Here is a 23,074-nt window from a genome sequence, read left to right on the forward strand (position 1 = left end):
CAAAATAATAGACATGAGTATTATGTATTTAAAGTAGATAGTTAACCCTCCTGCTGTGTTCTGGTCGAATTGGACCGATTTACACATTTTCTCTCTAAAAAATGTAGTTCATTTAATCTGACTGTCATAAGTGTAACGGTCATCGTAGGTGGAAGAAAAGGATGACCAATGCGCAGCGTGGTAAGTGTCCATATTCTTTAATAAAATAATTGAACACTGAACCAAAACGACAAATGAACAGTCCTGTGTGGTGCTGAAAAAACACTGAACAGAAAATAATCACCCACACAGCACAGGTGGGAAAAGGCTACCTAAGTATGATTCTCAATCAGAGACAACTAATGACACCTGCCTCTGATTGAGAACCATACCAGGCCAAACACAAAAACACCACATAGAAAAGGGAACATAGACAACCCACCCAACTCACGTCCTGACCATACTAAAACAAAGACATAACAAAAGAACTAAGGTCAGAACGTGACAATAAGGTTCCATGACTTTGTCCACACAGGGCATCTGAACACACAAAATACATTTGGATGATTTTCATTACATTTTGGGTGTTTTATTTAACTTTTGTATACCTGTGGTGTTCCCTGACCGGTCATTAGAAATGAATGGGTGAGACTACAATTAGTGTATAAAATTGAGTTCAGGCACATGCCCATTCATCAGATGGACACACTTCCTCTCCCAGACACCCACACACACACACCTCACTCCCCTTGGCTTCCATGGCAACCCCCACTGGAACCTTTCCCCAATAGAACCTTTCCCCCACAGGAACCACACCTGTTGGCATTCTCACAAATTGCAACATTGTTTCAATAATATATAGAACTTTTCTTGCAGCTCTGGTATATAATATAAAGCTTTTTTGAGGCCTTGCTCACAATTCAATCTGAGGCAGCACAATGACCAGACAATATACTGTATGTGAGGCTCTTGATCATATCTTTGATCATGACACTGGTATATTCTGTGTATTCTGTGATAAATAGCACAATATGTTTCAACATATACAATATCTGAGTATTTGTTATAGTCAAAATAATCCATACATTATGCTTTTTTTAAACTCAAAAACGAGTTGTATGAGCTCAGGTCAATGGCCTACTGGCTTACTGGCCATAAATAGCAAATAGAAGTTCAAAACTTATAATGTTCACAAGAACGTAAGTTGAAACAAAGATCTAACCCAACATTAGGTGATAATATATGTATTTTTATGGATTCATAATCAGCTATAATGGGGCGGAATTAATTAATATGAAACGAACACAGCAGGAGGGTTAAGATGATCCGTGATGTGTATGTTAGCATCTGAAATATGCTAGTGTTTAGTTGCTATCCAATCCTTTTGTACATAGCATGTCTATGCATTTAACCTCTTTGACAAGTTGGGCTCCAAACCCAGGAAGCAATTGAGACAGCATGCTTGCCCAACATATTTCATCTTTATAAGAGAATGCCTCTAATAAGTGAATGTACTGTTCCAGCTGTTTTGACTGTGGATAACTCTGTGGTGGACTTGGAGACCATCGAGGCTTTATATGAAAATGTGAGTATTCAGAAGTGTGTTGTAAAGTCATCCAACAGCATGAGAGAAATGTGAGATGCCAAACTCATTTTTAAAGGTCCAATGCAGCTGTTTTTATCACAATATCAAATCATTTATGGTAACAATTAAGTTCCTTACTGTGATTGTTTTCAATTAAAATGGTCAAAAATAATTCTGCGATGACTGTCTGTGAGTGGTCTGAGTGGGGAGGGGAAATCTGAAAATTAGATCTTATTGGCAGAGAGGTTTGAACTCTCTTTCTAATTGGTCTATTAACTAATTTACCACCAAAAATTTCCTGTCGTCTTTTCAAAAAGCCCTTACACTAAAAGGGCATTATCAACATGTTCACCATTTCATACTATTATTCCAACTTCATAGTGTGGAAATATATATAAAACACAGGAAAATCACGTTTTTGACCACACTGGGCCATTAAGTATTTTTCTCTGCATGCTTTTGTTAAACTACACCAGTGCTCCATAACATCTGCTCGCCTACAGCTTATTTCTCAGTGATAACACACTCAACATTTGTCTATTGCTATTCTGTCTTGTTTTGCGTTGACTATGTCTAAATCGTTCATTGTTACAGCTCTATTGTCGTTCTCTAACCTGTCCTGTTTGTGTGTGATCACAGAGGGCCACTAGTGACGAGCTGGAGAAGATCAAAAAACACTATGAAACATCCAAGGAGGATGAGGTGAAGCTACTGGACAAGCCTGAACAGTATGAGTACTTCTCCAGCACCCAAGGGTTCAGGGAGATGGGTAGTAGAACACTGGACCCTGACTTCTACTGCAGTCAGAGAACTACAACCTCATACACACAGAAAACCATCCCCTCCTGTGAATTCAACACGTCAACACAATTTCAGAGGCTACTTTGATTTTGGCTGAGAGTTTTTTTTAGAAATGCATCATGTGGTTCCTAATGTGTACAGCCAGAGACAAACAGTTTGATTATGAAACACTTTGGACTCTGGCAGCCTGAGGCTCACTCGTCATATCGAGTGGTTCTTTAGAGCCAAACCATTATAGGGAGATATTTAACATAAACATAACTTAGAAAAGGTGGCATCAATTTTGTGTTTATTTCTCTTTTAATAAGTAAATAAACCAAGCTCCTTATTGTTACTCAGACTGTAAATATTTGTTCCTGGTCTGTTTGCAACCTCCATGATCTGAAAGCTCCATAGCTGTCTGACTGACTCGAAACACGTGCATGTTTGCGTGTGTGTTGCATGTTTGTGTGTCTTACACAGTGTGTGTGTGTGTGTGTGTGTGTTCACACGTGTGTCTCTGAGTGAACGAGAGAGTTAGACGGCTGCTGGCTCTCAGGGAGGCGTCTCTCCCATGGGGGTTAAACGTAGCTGGCCTGTTAATGACTTGTCACTGTGGGGTTGAGGGCCATGTTTGAACAGAGCTGTCACTAGACTGTGAGTCATACCCACTCAGTGTCTGCCTCCATCAGCAGCCTGATCCCACAGGATATTACTGCTCTCCTCGGATATGTCCCTGTTTACATGAGTCGGCCTGATGCTCCCTTTGATCAATCAGCGCTCTGGCCCTCCTTCAGTTGACCCTGGACCTATCAAACTATCAGAGCAGGACGACTCATGACTATCAGCTGCTAGTTAAAAGCTATACTGACTCAGCCGTGTGTGTGTGGAAGCAGCGCAGCCAAGGATTAAAAATAGTTCTTCCTGTTGGACATTTAGTTTAATTTTGTCATAACACATTATTTCCTCTTGTGCAGGTTCTTGTATGAACTCTCCCAGATTCCAGACTTCTCTGGCCGGTCCCACTGCATCATATTCCAGTCTATCTTCCTCGACTCCATGTCCTCCATCCACCGCAAAGTAGAAATAGTCTCCACCGTGAGCAAAGTAAGACTGGACATGACTTCAATCTTGGTTTGTTATTGTATGAGCTTATAACATGCTGACCGTGTGTGTGTGTGTGTGTGTGTGTGTGTGTGTGTGTGTGTGTGTGTGTGTGTGTGTGTGTGTGTGTGTGTGTGTGTGTGTGTGTGTGTGTGTGTGTGTGTGTGTGTGTGTCAGGATCTGCTGGACTGTAGCAGTGTGAAGGATGTGATAGGGCTGGTCCTAGCCTTTGGAAACTACATGAACGGAGGCAACAGGACGCGAGGTCAAGCTGATGGCTTTGGTTTGGAGATCCTGCCCAAACTGAAGGACGTCAAGAGCAGGGTACACTCATCACACATGAACACGTATTATACTGGTTTTATCTACAGTATACTTCCTGTCTGACCTTTGTATCTTTTAGGACAATCGTATCAGTCTGGTGGATTATGTGGTTGCATACTATCTGCGCAATTTCGACGAGGTACAATATTTATGAACACATTATCACATTATCACATTAACACTTTTAGTCCATTATCTACAATGGACTAAAAGCTAACAACTTCTGGATTTTCCTCATGTTTTGACATTTATGGGTTGTTTGTTGGTTTACAGCACGCAGGAACAGACAAGAGTGCATTCCCACTTCCTGAACCACAGGATTTCTTCCTGGCCGCTCAGGTCAAGTTTGAAGACCTCACAAAGGACATGAGGAAGCTGAAGAGAGACCTGACTGGTAAGATGTGTTATTTCACTCTTTTATAATCAACTCACAGAACACCACCTGGCATGCAGATAGGCATCCTGACCTGTATGTAGTAGGATCCTTATTGTAGATTCTGTCTTCTCCCGTGTTTCAGGGTAGATTCAGGATCTCAGATGCTCTGAAGCACCTTTTCCTTAACAGGCATGACATCATCACTCCTGAATGTCCCCCAGCCCTGATCATGCTCTCTGCTCTTATGTGAGAACTGTCTTCATATTGGCCAAAGCAAGCTCGGTGCTCGCCGGCATGGTCCGCCCAGTTCGCCAGGCAGCTAGTCAGTAAACGAGCAACACTCTCATGAGAAACGTGTTCATGTGGCTGGTATCAGAGGCTCGGTGCTCGCCGGCATGGTCCGCCCAGTTTGCCAGGCAGCTAGTCAGTTAGCCAGGGACTCAGCCAGCCAGCCAGTCAGTCAGTGGTCCGCTGGGCCATCCAGGGGTTAAAGGCATGGCACCCCCAGCGCCCTGGTGTCTGTGATTATTTAAATCAACCAATAATATGGCATATGAAAGCAATTAGATATGCTCTCCACTCTCCCCTCCTTGTGCAGATTGCTGTTAAACCCTGATCCTCTCTGACCTGGGGGAAAATACTAAGTCTACAAAAGAGCCCCAGACCCACCTCAAGCTGTCACTCATTTATTAGGAAAAATGGAAGACCTAAACACAATAAATGTAACATAAGGGCCCTCTTATTTGATCTCTACTGCAGGAAAAAAATGTTACAGTCTCACCCGGGAGTCCTCGGGGTATTGGCAGGGAGCAGTGAGCGTGAATTTTCAGTGTTTGGTGAGGTCCACCTATGACTCCCATTTTTATCCTCCCCATCAGCCGCCAGGAATAAATATTTATGCTGCACTATTATAAACCACCCTAAAGAAACCAAATGGTCTTAATTATATCAGATGACTTCCATTCACATCTTAATTGTGTCTAACACATTTGAGAGTCGAGAGTGTACTGCTGAAAGGAGAGGAGATTAGCGGGGCTAGGGAGCCTCATGATGACTCCTGTTTTGCCCTCCTCTTTGATGCCTTGGTAAGGTTCAGGGATGTTCAAGCTATATATTTCTCTCTCCGTATCGCTCTTCCCCAGAGTGAGGCTCTCCTAAGTGGCCAAGCAGATGTATGTCTGTGCGTGTCTGGTCCGAGACGATGCACGGGAGCAGGTCAGACTCCGTGGCCTGGCGGCTGCCCTCTCCTCCACTCCACCGTGCAGAAACATGATCCTCATTTGATCTGCCTTCCTGTTTGGGCAGGAGGTGATGACCTCTCTCTGGGTCTCTTTCTGTGGATGGGGGGAGTGCTAGGATCCATCCATCCCTTCTCTCCTTCACAAGGAGCAATGCTACTGTAGACTAATACCTGCATGTTGCACTGTGTTTTCTCTAGTGTTTTCTGAGGCTTTCAGTTCAGTGTGTCCACAGAGGTGCCTGTCCCTTTATATGTGTCCACAGAGGTGCCTGTCTATTCCTATCAGTCCAGAGAGGTACCTGTCCCTTTCTTTGTGTCCACAGAGTTTCCTGCCCCTTTCTATGTGTCCACAGAAGTGCACGTCCCTTTATATATGTCCACAAAGGTGCCTGTCATTTCTATGTGTCCACAGAGGTGCCTGTCCCTTTGGGGGCTACAGTACATGTAGATGTTCCTGGAGAGTATCCTTAGTTCACCCAGTCCCAGGGATTTAGGTGGGGACAGAGTGGGACCTTTCCTCCCATCAGGGATAGCGGAGGCCACGGCCACGTAAAGCTCTCTTTAACTGCTGGGTAATTGGGGTGGACAGTGAGGCAGGGACGCTACTGAATGAAATAGTATCAAATAAAATAGAACAGTCAGAGCTCATTTGCTGCCCAGGGGAGTTTAGTGTTTCACAGAAGGCCTGTGAGGGGTTAGGCATTCATCACCATGGCAAATCAGACAGTGTCTTTACTTTAAATGCCCCTTAATGTCAGGTCGAGGCAAGGCCTTTACCCTGAAGCCTGTTTTACGACAGAGGCTCCGGTTGGAATTCCATGTGTGGAGTCGTTGGGGTAGAGTACCGCCACCTCTCCTCCCCACATAACAGTTAAATATAGGCTCCTCAGCTTGCTGAAAGAAAGGTGCAAGATGCAAGGAACATGCAGAGGGTAGAGAATACATATATATATTTTTTAAAGTGGGTAGGTAATCTATAAAATTACTATATTTAGAATTTAAGTCTATCAAATAACATTGCCTGCATCATTTGTAATCCCCCTCCCCCCTGGTTGGAGCACTTGGTGGAAAATATTACAATTCTATATACAGTACCAGTCAAAACTTTGAACACACCTACTCATTCCAGGGTTTTTCTTTATGTTTTACTATTTTATACATTGTAGAATAGTAGTGAAGACATTAAAACTATGAAATAGTAACCAAAAAATGTTAAACAAATCAAAATATATTTTATATTTGAGATTCTTCAAAGTAGCCACCCTTTGCCTTGATGACCGCTTTGTACACTCTTTGCATTCTCTTAACCAGCTTCATGATGAATGCTTTTCCAGCAGTCTTCAAGGAGTTCCCACATATGCTGAGCACTTGTTGGCTGCATTTCCTTCAGTCTGCAGTCCAACTCTTCCCAAACCATCTCAATTGGTTTGAGGTTGGGTGATTGTGGAGGCCAGGTCATCTAATGCAGCACTCCATAACTCTCCTTCTTGGTCAGATAGCCCTTACACAGCCTGGAGGTGTGTTGGGTCATTGTCCTTTTGAAAAACATATGATAGTCTACCTAGGACATTGCAGTATTTTGTTTTTTATGTGTTTATCTCTTACTTTATTAGCCCAGGAAATGTTTTGTGTTGTCACGCCCTGACCATAGAGAGCTATTGTTTCTCTATGGTGAAGTGGGTCAGGGCATGACTGGGGGTGATCTAGTTTATTTAGTTCTATGTGGTGTCCGAGTTCATATTCGATGTTGGTGATTTGTATGATTCCCAATCAGAAGCAGCTGCTAATCGTTGTCTCTAATTGGGGATCATATTTAAGTAGCTGTTTTTCTCACCTGTGTTTATGGGATATTGTTTTGAGTTAGTGCACATAGCATCTCTGTAGTCACGGTTCGTTGTTAGTTGATTGTTTATTTGTTTTTGTATTTGCTTAGTTTCACTTTCTAATAAATAATGTGGAACTCAACATTCGCTGCTGCGCCTTGGTCCGTTTCTACAAATGATCGTGACATATGTTAATACATACAGTCTGGAATCACTTTTGGATATAGCTTCCGAGTATATTACTCGCTAATGTTCAGTCTCTGGATAATAAAGTTGACAAGCTCAGGGCAAGGATTTCCTTCCAGTGAGACATCAGGGATTGTAACATACTCTGTTTCACAGAAACATGGCTCTTTCGAGATATACTGTATGAGTCCGTTCAGCCAGTTGGTTTCTCAGTTAATCGCGCAGACAGGAATAAATATCTCTCTGGGAAGAAGAAGGGTGGGGTGTATGTTTCATGATTAATTACTCATGATGTTGTGATAACATACAGGAACTCAAGTCCTTTTGTTCACCCGACCTGCAATACCTCACATACCTTCGGTCATAGTCACAGCCGTGTATATTCCCCCTCAAGCCGATACCACGACGGCCCTCGAAGAACTTCACTGGACTTTATGCAAACTGGAAACCACATATCTTGATGCCACATTTATTGTAGGCCGGGATTTTAACAAAGAAAATTTGAGGAAAACATTACCAATGTTTTATCAACACATTGACTGTAGTACTCACGCTGCTAAAACACTCAACCACTGCTACTCCAACTTCCAGGATGCCTACAAGGCCCTTCCCCACCCTCTCTTTGGAAAATCTGATCACGACTACATTTTGCTCCTCCCTTCCTATAGGCAGAAACTCAAACAGGAAGTACCCGTGCTAAGGACTATTCAACGCTGGTCTGACCAATCGGAATCCACACTTCAAGATTGTTTTGGTCACGCGGACTGGGATATGGAGTCTCCGAGAACAACAAAGACGAATATACTGAGACAGTGACTGAGTTAATCAGGAAGTGTATAGGGGCTGTTGTACCCATTGTGACTATTAAAACCTACCCTATTCAGAAACCGTGGATAGAGGGCAGCATTCATGCAAAACTGAAAGTGCGAACCATCGCATTTAACCATGGCAAGGTGACTGGGAATATGGCTGAATACAAACAGTGCAGTTATTCCCTCCGTAAGGCAATCAAACAGGCAAAACGGCAGTTTGGAGACAAAGTGGAGTTGCAATTCAACGGCTCAGACACAAGACAATCACGGACTATAAAAGGAAAAGCAGCCACGTGGTGGACACCGACATCATGTTTCATGCTAAACACCTTCTTTGCCCATTTTGAGGATAACACAGTGCCACCGACACGGCCATCTACCAAGGACTGTGGGCTCTCCTTCTCCGTGGCTGACGTGAGTAAGACATTTAAGTGTGTTAACCCTCGCAAGGCTGCCAGCCCAGACGGCATCCCTAGCCTCGTCCTCAGAGCATGCGCAGAACGCTGGCTGGAGTGTTTATGGACATATTCTCCCTATCCTAGTCGGTTGTCCCCACATGCTTCAAGATGTCCACCATTGTTCCTGTACCCAAGAAAGCAAAGGTAACTGAACTAAATGACTATCGCCCATAGCACTCACTTCTGTCATCATGAAGTACTTTGAGAGACTAGTAAAGGATCATTTCCCCTCTCCCTTACCTGTCCTCCTAGACCCACTTCAATTTGCTTACCGCCCCAACAGACCCACAGATGATGCAATCGCCATCACACTGCACACTGCCCTATCCCATCTGTACAAGAGGAAAACCTATGTAAGAATGCTGTTCATTGACTATAGCTCAGCATTCAACACCATTGTACCCTTCAAGCTCATCATTAATCTTGAGTCCTGTGCAACTGGGTCCTGGACTTCCTGACACTTTTTTGATTCCTACATGATTCCATATGTGTTATTCATAGTTTTGATAGTTTTACAATGTAGAAAATAGAAAAATAAAGAAAAACCCTTGAATGAGTAGGTGTGTCCAAACTTTTGACTGGTACTGCATATATATATATTGTTACGTTACAGCCTTATTCTAAAATTGATTAAATACATTTTTTTCCTCAGCGGTCTACACACAATGCCCAATAATGACAAAGTGAAAACAGGTTTGTAGATATTTTTTCAAATGTTTTAAAAATATAAAGGTGCTCAGGTGCCTCCTGTTTCTGTTGATCATCACAACGTCATTGGATTCTACCTGTGGTAAATTCAATTGATTGGACACGATTTGGAAAGGAACACACCAGTCTATATATGTTCCCACAGTTGACAATGCATTTCACAGCAAAACCAAGCCATGAGGTCGAAGGAATTGTCAGTAGAGCTCCGAGACAGGATTGTGTTGAAGCACAGTTCTGGGGAAGGGCACCAAAACATTTCTGCATCATTAAATGTCCCCAAGAACACAGTGGCTTCCACCATTATTAAATGGAAGAAGTTTAGAACCACACAGACTATTCCTACTGTTGGCCGCCCGGCCAAACTGAGCAATCGGGGGAGAAGAGCCTTGGTCAGGGAGGTGACCAAGTACATGATGGTCACTCTGACAGAGCTCTAGAGTTCCTCTGTGGAGATGGGAGAACCTTCCAGAAGGACAACCATCTCTGCAGCACTCCAGCAATTAGGCCTTTATGGTAGAGTGGCCAGACTGAAACCACTCCTCAGTAAAAGGCACTTGACAGCCCGATTGGAATTTGCCAAAAGTCACCTAAAGACTCTCAGACCATGAGAAACAAGATTCTCTGGTCTGATGAATCCAAGATTGAACTCTTTGTCCAGAATGCCAAGCGTCACGTGTGGAGGAAACCTGGCACCACCCCTATGGTGAAGCATGGTGGTGGCAGCATCATGCTGTGGGGATGAGGTAAAGTTGAACGGAACAAAGTACAGAGAGATCCTTGATGACAACCTGTTCCAGAGCGCTCAGGACCTCACACTGGGGTGAAGGTTCACCTTCCAACAAGACAACGACCCTAAACACACAGCCAAGACAACACATGAGTGGTTTCGGAACAAGTCTCTGAATGTCTCTGAGTGGCCTAGCCAGAGCCTGGACTTGAAGCCGATCAAACATCTCTGGCGAGACCTGAAAACCTGACAGAGCTTGAGAGGATATGCAGAGAGGAATGGGAGAAACTTCCCAAATACAGGTGTGCCAAACTTGTAGCGTCATACCCAAGAAGACTCAAGGCTGTAATCGCTGCCGAATGTGATTCAACAAAGTACTGAGTAAAGGGTCTGAATAGTCATGTTAATGTGATATTTCCGATTTATATTTGTCGTACATTTGCGAACATTTCAAAAAACCTGTTTTTGCTTTGTTGTTATGGGGTATTGTGTGTAGATTTATGAGGATTTAAAAAAAAACTATTTTAGAATGAGGCTGTAATGTAACAAGATGTGGAAAAAGTCAAGGCGTCTGAATGCACTGTCTATATACATTTTGTATGAGTTCCTCAAACTATGACCTCCCAAGCATTCCCTTACAGCAGAACAGAGCTCAGTGGTGCACTCTAGCTGACTCCCTGAACCTTGGAGAACCGTGTCTTACAACAAATATTAGTTTCCAGGACTGTGTGTACACAGTATGTCAGCATTGTGTTCTCAGACAGGCTCTGTAGGAGGTGGGCCAGGGTTGGATTCTGGATTTGTCCAGGCTGATAGAGATAGATTTATCTTAGGGGGAGGAGCGGTGTCTTACTGTACCTTTACAATAAGCCTCCTGGCTGGCCCCATGTAGCCTGGGTTATAGCAGGGCTCTTGCCTGGATGGGAGGGAGGTGGAAGCTGGGAGCCTGACAGTGCACTGGGATTGTATATAATTGTGGATTACAGAGAGAATTGTGCTTTAGAGCTGATGGAAAATGATCCAGTGCCTGGCGTAGATAACACTGATCTGTCAGGCCAGATCACGGACAAGACTAACCTCTCTCTTCCTACGAGAAAATAGTTATAAATAACATTCTTGCTTGATGGGCAAAAACACTATGTCGTGTATGTATATCTGTAGGAGTTTTTGTTTTATTGTCTCTAATGCTTAGAAATAAAGTGCACAGCAAAATCAACATGAATCTTTAATTGAAGTGAGTTTTAGCAGTAGAACATTGAGAACATAAACCTTTTTCTATATGGCAATCAATTATGTAGAGCTCCATGATTATCCAAGACAGTTTGTGTGTACAATGTTTTGTTTTCCAAACATCCCAGGGTCTACAGAATAATGTGGCATTGTCTTGATGTCCTAACATTTCCCTGTAGCTTTGGGCAAGCCATTGGTTAATGTGGAGGAATTCATGGTTCATTTATTACATCAAAGTGACAAGCTTGACTAACCGCGTTTGCCATGTCTCGGAGCAGAATTCAGACTCTGTCTTTTAATGTTAGCCCCTTCCCCATATTACAGTACAGTAACATGCCTTATATGATGCAATAATCTGGCATACCAGCTAGCCCAGTGTCCTTACAGACAGCATGTAGTGGGCGTGCTTCCTGTGTACAAACTCTGTAGACGTCATGTATCCATGCCTTACTACAGTATTAACAACAAGCAGTTTGTGTCTGGCAACCCTTGATTATATGGCCATCAAATCATCCTGCCATCATATCTGTCTTATATCACCTCTCTAAATCCAAATAAACCTACATGGACATCACAGATGATAAGGTTTTGAACTAGATCCCTCTACATGTATTTGGATACTGAGAATATGTGTGGGCATTTCATGTATTGCTTACAGTTCATGATGAGTAATTCTGTAAATTAAGATACATTTTATCTTGATTTACACATAGATATTAGTCACTTTCCACAATAATGCTGAATCCACTGTCTGTATGTGGGCTGACCCTGGCTGGAAATGGTAGGGAGCTCCTGTCTGTCTCCCAGCATGCAGCATTGTGTCTGTGGTGGGAGACAGGTCCCCTGTGACCTGGTGACTGGACAGAAAGCCAGACAGGACAAACGACGCTGACGGTAGCAGTGCGGTCCGCTTCTGTCTGACCATGACGTGACAGTCTTTTACGACAGAGTTTTTTCCTCTGAAAGAAGAGCCTTGAGTGAAGTCTCTTTCTCTCTCTCTCTCTCTCTCTCTCTCTCTCTCTCTCTCTCTCTCTCTCTCCCTCTCTCTCTCTCCTCCCTCACCCTCTCTTTCCCCTTCTCTCCCCTCTCTCTCTCTCTGCTGCTGTGCCCACAGGGAAACTGATATGGTTGTTTGGGCACAGAGAGCCCAGATGAACACTTACTGGCCAATTAGAGAACAGCATGGACATATTTACAGAGCAGGCAGAGCAAGCTTCAGTTGGCCTGTTACACTGTAATACTACTGCTACCCTGTAATAGTACTGTTACACTGTAATACTACTGTTAAACTGTAATACTACTGCTAAACTGTAATACTACTGTTAAACTGTAATACTACTGTTAAACTGTAATACTACTGCTAAACTGTAATACTACTGTTAAACTGTAATACACACTGTTAAACTGTAATACTACTGCTAAACTGTAATACTACTGTTAAACTGTAATACTACTGTTAAACTGTAATACTACTGTTAAACTGTAATACTACTGTTAAACTGTAATACTACTGTTAAACTGTAATACTACTGCTAAACTGTAATACTACTGTTAAACGGTAATACACACTGCTACACTGTAATACTACTGTTAAACTGTAATACTACTGTTAAACGGTAATACACACTGCTACACTGTAATACTACTGTTAAACTACAATACTACTGTTAAGCGGTAATACACACTGTTAAACTGTAAGACCTCTGTTAAACTGTAATACTACTGTTAAACTGTAATACTACTGTTACACTGTAATACTACTGTTAAACTGTAATACACACTGTTAAACTGTAATACTACTGTTAAACTGTAATACACACTGTTAAACTGTAATACTACTGTTAAACTGTAATACTACTGTTACACTGTAATACTACTGTTAAACTGTAATACTACTGTTAAACTGTAATACTACTGTTAAACTGTAATACACAAACTGTAATACTACTGTTAAACTGTAATACTACTGTTAAACTGCTAAAACTGTAATACTACTGTTAAACTGTAATACTACTGTTAAACTGTAATACTGTAATACTACTGCTAAACTGTAATACTACTGTTAAACTGTAATACTACACTGTTACACTGTAAACTAATACTACTGCTAAACTGTAATACTACTGTTAAACGGTAATACACACTGTTAAACTGTAATACTACTGCTAAACTGTAATACTACTGTTAAACTGTAATACACACTGTTACACTGTAATACTACTGTTAAACTGTAATACTACTGTTAAACTGTAATACTACTGTTAAACTGTAATACTACTGCTAAACTGTAATACTACTGTTAAACGGTAATACACACTGCTACACTGTAATACTACTGTTAAACTGTAATACTACTGTTAAACTGTAATACTACTGTTAAACTGTAATACTACTGTTAAACTGTAATACTACTGTTAAACTGTAATACTACTGTTAAACTGTAATACTACTGTTAAACTGTAATACTACTGTTAAACTGTAATACTACTGTTAAACTGTAATACTACAAACTGTAATAAACTGTAATACTACTGCTAAACTGTAATACTACTGTTAAACTGTAATACTACTGTTAAACTGTAATACACACTGTAAAACTGTAATACTACTGTTAAACTGTAATACTTCTGTTAAACGGTAATACTACTGTTACACTGTAATACTACTGTTAAACTGTAATACTACTGTTAAACTGTAATACTACTGTTAAACTGTAATACTACTGTTAAACTGTAAGACCTCTGTTAAACTGTAATACTACTGTTAAACTGTAATACTACTGTTAAACTAATACTACTGTTAAACTGTAATACTACTGCTACTGTAATACTACTGTTAAACTACTACACTGTTAAACTGTAATACTACTGTTAAACTGTAATACACACTGTTAAACTGTAAGACTCTGTTAAACTGTAATACTACTGTTACTACTGTTAACTGTAATACTACTGTTAAACTGTAATACTACTGTTAAACTGTAATACTACTGTTAAACTGTAATACTACTGTTACACTGTAATACTACTGTTAAACTGTAATACACACTGTTAAACTGTAATACTACTGTTAAACTGTAATACACACTGTTAAACTGTAATACTACTGTTAAACTGTAATACTACTGTTAAACTGTAATACTACTGTTAAACTGTAATACTACTGTTAAACTGTAATACTACTGTTAAACTGTAATACTACTGTTAAACTGTAATACACACTGTTAAACTGTAATACTACTGTTAAACTGTAATACTACTGTTACACTGTAATACTACTGTTAAACTGTAATACTACTGTTAAACGGTAATACTACTGTTACACTGTAATACTACTGTTAAACTGTAATACTACTGTTACACTGTAATACTACTGTTACACTGTAATACTACTGTTAAACTGTAATACTACTGTTAAACAGTATATCACCAGGTGACTTCTGCATTAGAAAGAGCTCACTCCCTCCTCATCTGCCTCCTCCCCTTCCTTCTACTAACCCTCTGTGATTATGCATTGTCACTGAAAGACAATGTCCTAAACCAGAGGCCCACTGGGGTTTTATTTCAAGCAGCTGCTGATGTTATTTGGTCTTCCTTCTTGTGGCCTACGCTGTCTGGACCACATTTTGGAGGGGAGCCGCCTCTGAATTGTAGTCTTGCTGTTTTGAACACCCTTTACTGTGCCCACTTGAGACAGGGGGATTTTAATGTGTGAGGGAGCTTATAGTTTTTTAAAAGTAGGATCTTTTCAGTCGTGTTAGAGCTAGATCACCTGATCAGGTGTGTGTCATGGTTGTCCTTCTCTCAGCTGTGGATGATGTGATTGGAATAATGTCTTTGCTTACTCAAGTAGTGTGCGGTAGTTCAAGTTGTCCCTCACCTTTCAAGAGCAACTTTTCCTCCGAACCTGGAAAAGGATAGGGGGTCACTGTGCATATTCACCTGTTCTTAATACATCCCTCTTGATTGTTGTGGAAACCAGTGAACCAGTCTTAGACTCTGACCAAACAGTGTTCATGTTGTGTTGTTAAGACATTAAGCGATGCAGTAATAACCAACGCAAGGTATTTATTGCACAGCTTTATGACTTACAGCTTTGAGGAAGTTATTTTGGCAGGCGGCTCTGTATATATCATCCCATGTTGATTGTTAGGAGGAAATTAAATAGTTTGGCTCGCGCTCCGTCAAGTCATCGGCCGTTTCTTTTGAGCCCGTGTGAGCTAGGTGGTTTGGCAGGACAACAAAGGCCCATCCAGAGCAAACAACAAACAAGGCTTCCACATTCAGCCGTCACCCACATGTACAGTCCCACTGGGGAAAGCCAGAACAGGACAGGGCGATCTACTGCCAGCATGTCAGCTCCCGAGTGGCGCAACGGTCTAAGGCACTGCATCTCAGTACTAGAGGACTCACTACAGACCCTGGTTCGATCCCAGGCTTTATCACAACCGGCCGTGATCGGAAGTCCCATAGGGCGGCACACAATTGGCCCAGCGTCGTCCGGGTTAGGGGAGGGTTTGGACGGGGTAGGCCATCAATGTAAAATAATAATTTGTTCTTGACTTAAATAAAGGTTAAAGGTTAAATAAATAAAATACAATTGTAATGTAGGGCACCTTTGATTCGGGTCGAGAGCCAGATGCGAACACCGGGGCCTCACTGCGGTGACCGTCTGCGCCCACTTTCTGGCGCAGCACGGCGCGCTAAAGATGGACATGAGCAGCGTCCCATGTCTCCGCGTGCCAGAACCAGTCGTCCACCACAGGAGCCTCGGTCTGACTCTGATGCCAAGGAGCCAGAACTGGCTGATACACACTGGAAGGGGGTGAGGTTTGTGGAGGAGTAGCGGAGCGAGTTCTGGGCCATCTCTGCCCAGGGCACGAACACTGCCCACTTCCCCGGCCGGTCCTGGCAATAAGACCTCAGAAACCTACCCACATCCTGGTTTACTCTCTCCACCTGCCCGTTACTCAAAGTGAAAACCTGAGGTAAGGCTAACCGAGATCCCCAGACGATCCATGAACGCCTTCCAGACTCTTGAAGTGAACTGGGGACCTCGATCAGACACTATATCCTCAGGCATCCCGTAATGCCAGAAGACGTGTGTAAACAAGGCCTCCGCTGTCTGTAGGGCCGTAGGGAGACCGTGCAGAGGGAGGAGACGGCAGAACGATCTACAACGACCAGAATAGGGATGTTTCCCTGTGAAGGAGGAAGATCAGTCAGGAAATCCACTGACAGGTGTGACCATGGCCGTTGTGGAACAAGTGAGGGTTGTAACTTACCTCTAGGCAGGTGTCTAGGAGCCTTGCACTGGGCGCACACCAAGCACGAGGTAACATAAACCCTCACGTCCTTAGCTAAATTGGGCCACCAGTACTTGTCACTAAGACAGCACACCGTCCGACCGATACCAGGAGGACCAGAGGAGGGTAACATATGGGCCCAATAGATTAGCCGGTCGCGAACAGCAGACGGAACATGCAGACGCCCAGCCGGACATTGAAGGGTGTTTAGCCCCGTCGAATGTCTCTTCAAGGCCTTGACCACAGCCAACGCCTGCTCAATGTCTGTGTCCAGCTCCCACACTACTGGTGCCACCAGGCAAGAGGCCGGGAGTATGGGAGTGGGATCCATGGGCCGCTCCTCTGTGTCATACAGCCGGGACAATGCGTCTGCCTTAGCGTTCTGAGAGCCTGGTCTGTATGAAAGGGTAAATACAAAAGGGGTGAAAAACATGGCCCACCTTGCCTGGCGAGGGTTCAGTGTCCTCGCCACATGGATGTACTCCAGATTACAGTGGTCAGTCCAGTTGAGAAAGAGGTGTTTAGCCCCGTCAAGCCAATGTCTCCACGCCTTCAAGGCCTTGACCACAGCCAACAGCTCCCGGTCCCCCACATCATAGTTTTGCTCCGCTGGGTTGAGCTTCTTCTCCTTTCCCCCTTCTGATGAGAAGATGGCACAGGGGATGACGGACCTCAAGCTGAACCTCGGCAAGTGCTCTTCCTCCCGGGGAAGGACTGCCCGTATGATCTCCCACGGTTGACAACTCCACTGTGTCTGAGCGCTAGAACCTTGCACCACCCTGCTCCTATCCCAGCCATGGCGGTGGCCCGTCCATCTGCTCACTATCCGAACGCCAAAGGAAGAGGGATCCCCGGATGGGCCAGCACGGGAGCCGAGGTGTTCAAAAGTTCAGAGTCCTCAGGTGACTAAAAGACCATGGTGCTTGCCTCCGCACCGCAGTCAGCTGACCACTGCAAGCACTGCATCCAGGCCCCCCTCCCTTTGAGCAGTGAGCCCAGTCAAAACTGGAGCTGCCACCTCCCTCACGACCAAAACCCCACCTTCCGGAGCGGGAATACCTAGGGTAGCCTTCTCAGTGATTTAGTTAGAAAGTGGCTGTTCCACTGGATGTCATTAGTAACCGGAAGGTTGCTAAATGACTTAAATGTAAATGTAAAATGTAAATGTTGCAAAACCCCGAGCTGACAAGGTACAAATCTGTCGTTCTGCCCCTGAACAGGCAGTTAACCCACTGTTCCCAGGCCGTCATTGAAAATAAGAATTTGTTCTTAACTGACTTGCCTGGTTAAATAAAGGTTAAATAAAGGTAAAATAAAAATAAATAAAAAATAAACCTCTGGTAGTAGTTGGCAAACCCTAAGAACCGCTGCACCTCCTTGACCGTGGTGGGAGTCGGCCAATTACGCACGGCTGCAATGCGGTCCCTCTCCACCTCTGACGTGGAAATGCGATACTCTAGGAAGGAGACGGACTGTTGGAAAAACAGGCATTTCTCATGCTCCAACAGGCGACCAAGCACTCTTCGCACCAGGGACACAGCACATGTAGCGGAGTATATCAAAATGTCATCAATATACACCACTACACCCTGCCCGTGCAGGTCCCTCGTCTACAAAGGCTTGGAAGACTGAGGGCACATTCATCAACCCGTACGGCATGACGAGGTACTCATAGTGCCCAGAGGTGGTACTGAAAGCCGTCTTCCATTCGTCTCCCTCTCGGATACGCACCAGGTTGTAAACGCTCCTGAGATCTAGTTTGGTGGAGAAGCGCGCCCCGTGCATTGACTCTATCGCTGTAGCCAGGAGCGGTAGCGGGTAGCTATACCTCACCGTGATCTGACTCAGACACTGATAGTCAATACACGGACGCAGAGGCGGGTGAAGTGGAGGACCGAATGTACCCCTGACACAGGGATTCGGAGACATATGTTTCCATAGCCTCTGTCTCCACCTGTGAGAGGGGATACACGTGACTCCTAGGAAGTGCAGCATCTACCAGGAGGCCTATCGCACAATAGCCCTGTCGATGAGGTGGTAATTGAGTCGCCTTCTTTTTAGAGAAGGCGAGAGCCAAATCGGCACATTCAGGGGGAATGCGCACGGTGGAGACCTGGTATGGACTCTCCACCATTGTAGCACCAACTGAAACCCCTAAACACCTACCTGAGCACTCTCGCGACTACCCCGTGAGAGCCCTCTGTGGCCAAGAAACAGTGGGGATATGAAAAGCTAACCAGGGTAAGGCCAGCACCATGGGAAACGCAGGAGAGTCAATGAGGAAGAGACTCATTCTCTCCGTATGACCCTCCTGCGTCACCATATCCAACGGTGCGGTGACCTCCCTAAGTATCCCTGAGCCTAATGATCGACCATCTAAGGCGTGAACGGGGAAACGCACATCCACGGGAAAAATGGAGGTCCCTAAACTATGAGCTAACGCTCTATCAATGAAATTCCCAGCCGCGCCTGAATCTACGAGCGCCTTATGCTGGGAATACGGAGAAAACTCAGGAAAAGTGACAGACAAACATATGTGCAACAGAGGGCTCTGGGAGAGAATGGTGCCGGCTCACCTGTGGTGACGCCAGAGCAACCTGCCTGCTGCCTTGATTCCCAGAGGAACCAACCTGGCACCGACCGGCAGTGTGACCTCTGCGGCCACAGATGGTGCACGAGATGGTCTCCCTGCGCACCGCCCCTCCCAGCTCCATAGATATCGGAGAGGTGGTGCGGGAGAATGGAACCACCAGACCCTGATCTGGACGTCCACGAGTAGTCAGCAGGTTGTCCAGCCGGATAGACAGGTCCACCAGCTGATCGAACGTGAGCTTGGTGTCTCTGCAGGCCAGCTCCCAACGGACTTCCTCGCGCAGACTGCAACGATAATGATCGATCAGGGCCCTGTTGTTCCATCCCGCACCTGCAGCCAGGGTCATATACTCCAGGTCGAACTCCTGGGCGCTCCTCGTCTCCTGCCTCAGATGGTAGAGGTGCTCGCCGCTCTACCCTCGGGCTGGTGGTCGAAGACTGCCCGGAAACGGTGGGTGAACTCCTCAAACTTGTCCAACATCGCATCTCCCTCTCTCCATACGGCGTTGGCCCACTCCAGGGCTCTCCCGGTGAGGCACGAGACGAGGGCAGACACCCTCTCACGATCCGATGGAGCCGGGTGGACGGTGGCCAGATAAAGGTTTAATTGCAGTAAAAAACCCTGGAAGTTTGAAGCCCTCCCGTCATACTCCTGGGGCAAGGTGAGACGGATCCCACTGGGTTCAGGTGGGAAAGGAGCGCTCAAGAGAGACCCGGTTGCGCTGATGGAGGCGCTGGAAGAACTCCCTGTCTCTCCCAGCGGTCCATCGTCTGGACAACGCCTGTCTCTCCCAGCGATCCATGGCAACGCCAAGATAGTGAGGCATATCTGTATGCTCCTGGACGCGCTCCTCCACCTCAATTGCCGGGGTATCCTCTCCTGCTGACTCCATAGTACGGTCTGTAATGAACTTGGTAAAAACGGTGCTGTTTAATAAATATCGAAACCTTTGAAAACCAAAGTATACAAAATAACAAATAGAGGGTGCAAAAACCGGCGCACACCAGAATATACAATAAACACCTACATACAACAAACAATCTCAGTCAAGGACATGAGGGGAAACAGAGGGTTAAATACACAACATGTAATTGATGGGATTGGAACCAGGTGTGTAGGAAGACAAGACAAAACCAATGGAAAATGGATCAATGATGGCTAGTAGGTCGGTGACGTCGAACGCCGAACACCGCCTGAACAAGGAGAGGGACCGACTTCGGCGGAAGTCGTGACAAAAATGTCCCATCTAGCTAGTGGGCCATACACTCAATGTTTTGGGTGGCTGGCTTAGTACCTATGGCTACAACAGAGATGCCCCAGTATCTGTGGCTTAAACATATTATGCGTTATCTCCTCAAGTTTTTTTCACAGTAACAGATTGAACACCCTACTCCCATTCAAAAGTCTTTGGACAAAACTATATTTCCATAATTTGTCTATTGAATATGTTGATGAAGATTTATAATCAATTTCTTATTTTTGCCCCCAGAAAATGGTGTTAAAGCCCCTTTAAAGACTATTACGTGGCTTTACTGATAATGAAACATGATCTCTGTTTCCATTTTGAATGCAGACCAAGCTCATTTAAAGTGATTGCCAGTTCTCTTTAATAGCCATCTGGTTGGGATGTTTTGGAGGAGATTCACACACTTCTTTTCCCTCGAATGTTTCCCCTCGGCAGGCTTTGGTTAACTAACTTATGAAAGTGTTGGAAACGTGATACCCACTCTCACATGTCATTAATTAATGTGCTACATTTGCTGTTTGGGCACGCTAGTTATTGTTTTATACCTTAGCCCAATGATGAGGCTCTGACAATAAAAAACAAATGCCAATTTCACACAGTACACCATAGGACACAGTCTACTCTTTCTCACACTTTCTCTCCTCCACCCACCCCAGGCCAAAGCTTTTTAAATCCATTCCTGCTGAGAAATGTCCAATATTGAATGTTTCCTGCCTTCTCTCTCCCCCAGCGTGTGAAAAGGATGTGCAGAAGGTGTGTGCTAACTCCTCCGAGGAGAACCTCCAGCCCTTCAAGGAGAAAATGGAGGCCTTTGTCTCGACCGGTGAGTAAAACAAACCAGAACCGAAGAGAGGAGGAGACAAGGCCCCGTGTGTTGACTACCAGGGGGTGCTGTGTGTTGTTTTAGTAGATGTTGCTCCAGCAGACTCAGGGGGTTGAAAACATTGCGTGTCACCTAATACAGGCAGCCAGGCCGGGCAGCGAAGGCTGTTTGATCCCCAGTGAGAGAGATAATAAAGCCAGGGGCCAGAGAGGATACATTGGTTCTGGCCTGATTGGATGTTTGGATGTGTTTACTCTCCCCTTGGCCTCCACAGGCCACTTCTTCTCTACCGATTGTAATGACAGCTCTTTGAAATTAGGATTCTTGAATGTTTGATATCACTCACTGCACCAGAGGCAAGCAGAGGCCTGTGTCAAGCAGAGGCCTGAGCCCATCCACTGGACTGAGTGATGAGACGACCTTCCCCCTCCTCCTCCCTCCAAATCATGCTCTGTGACACACTCCCAAATTCTACCAGTAGATAGTGATGATATATTTACTCCCTCTGTCATGTCTCTAAGCCAGCCTGTCACTTCTCTGAATGGAGAATGAACCCACTGTTCTCCAGAGATGAAACATTCTCCACATAGACTATTTATTGCTGAGGAGAATGTCAAGTAAAGAAACCAAACTCAGAGAGAAACTAGAGAGGTCTTGTTTGCCTTCCTCCAAAACACTGAGAGGAACCATTAAAGCCCAATGTTGTAATTTAGCTCTTCTATATATTTTTTGTGCCATGTCAGGCAGTTAGTTGTGTGATGGTGGAACCCAGGCCCAGCGTCAGCTAGAGGGGGCTGCCTTTCTGACAGCACAGGGACAAGAGTCTAAAGCCTAACCCTGCAGAGGGGATTACATTGCCCTTAACATGCTGCCTGTACTCATGACTGCTATAAAGCTGGCAGGACATCCCTGGCTGAGGCCTCGTAAAGGCTGGCTGTACTCAGTGGGACATTTTGGGGACCACCGTGGCAGCCAGGGACACACTACACTGAGACAGAGACACTCTGATCCCCTCCACCTCTTCCCCTCCACTAGGCATCTTCACCCCAGAGCCTTCCCTCCCGACAGCCCCCTCCAGTGCCCTGCAAAGCCAGTCAGTCAGCTAGTAGAGCTGCTTCCATAGAAAGCATAACGCTTATCTACTTCCATCATGCAGACATGGGCTCCTGTAAGGTTTCTGTGGTATGCAGCATGAGGAAGCACAGATGTCATAGTGTTCCAAAAGAGAAAGTGACATCCATCTCGGAGTGTTCCTCCGTTGGCCAACAGGTTCAACTGTGATTACTATTGATCATGGGAATGTGAAAGGGAGAGGAAAGGAGTTTACAGAGACGCGTTGTAATCCCTGATTTACTGGAAATGATTGTGTAAATATTCCCAGGAGTTATTGTTCACACAGCAGCAACACATCCGCTCCTAACATGCATTACAACGTGGCATGCAGACAGAGGGAGAGGTGCCTTGTCAGGCTTATACAGAGCAGGTACCAGGCTCGTGACACTAAAGCAACATAATGCATACAGAACCTCTTCCTCATTTGAATGAGTGCCAACTAGGACTCTGCATTTTGTCCCAAGCAGTATGTAGTGGTGCTTTTGGCAATGTTCTCACAATATTGGACACAGTTCATTGGCTTTAAACGATCAAGCTATCATCACTCTCGCTGTGGGTAAACATCAACCAAACAGACTGCAACTCAAGCATCTTGGCAAGCCAACAACCACCTGCATGCAATTTTGCCACCTTCACCAATTTTACACAGGCAAGGCGAGGGC

General features: G+C 44.6%; 1 protein-coding gene across 2 annotated transcripts in view; it reads left to right on the forward strand.

Moving 5' to 3' along the window:
• Positions 1–23,074, forward strand: part of LOC135525908 (formin-like) — a 105,767-nt gene that overhangs the window by 34,898 nt on the left and 47,795 nt on the right. The window contains exons 7-13 of one of the 2 annotated variants that reach the window (XM_064953875.1): positions 1,503–1,564; positions 2,204–2,292; positions 3,322–3,451; positions 3,626–3,772; positions 3,852–3,911; positions 4,046–4,166; positions 21,207–21,299. In XM_064953875.1, coding sequence (XP_064809947.1) covers positions 1,503–1,564; positions 2,204–2,292; positions 3,322–3,451; positions 3,626–3,772; positions 3,852–3,911; positions 4,046–4,166; positions 21,207–21,299 — 702 coding nt within the window. The remainder of the gene's footprint in view (positions 1–1,502; positions 1,565–2,203; positions 2,293–3,321; positions 3,452–3,625; positions 3,773–3,851; positions 3,912–4,045; positions 4,167–21,206; positions 21,300–23,074) is intronic. The other variant, XM_064953876.1, reaches the window with a different exon arrangement.

This window comes from Oncorhynchus masou, chromosome 32, assembly GCF_036934945.1.
Source record: "Oncorhynchus masou masou isolate Uvic2021 chromosome 32, UVic_Omas_1.1, whole genome shotgun sequence".
NCBI lineage: Eukaryota > Metazoa > Chordata > Actinopteri > Salmoniformes > Salmonidae > Oncorhynchus > Oncorhynchus masou.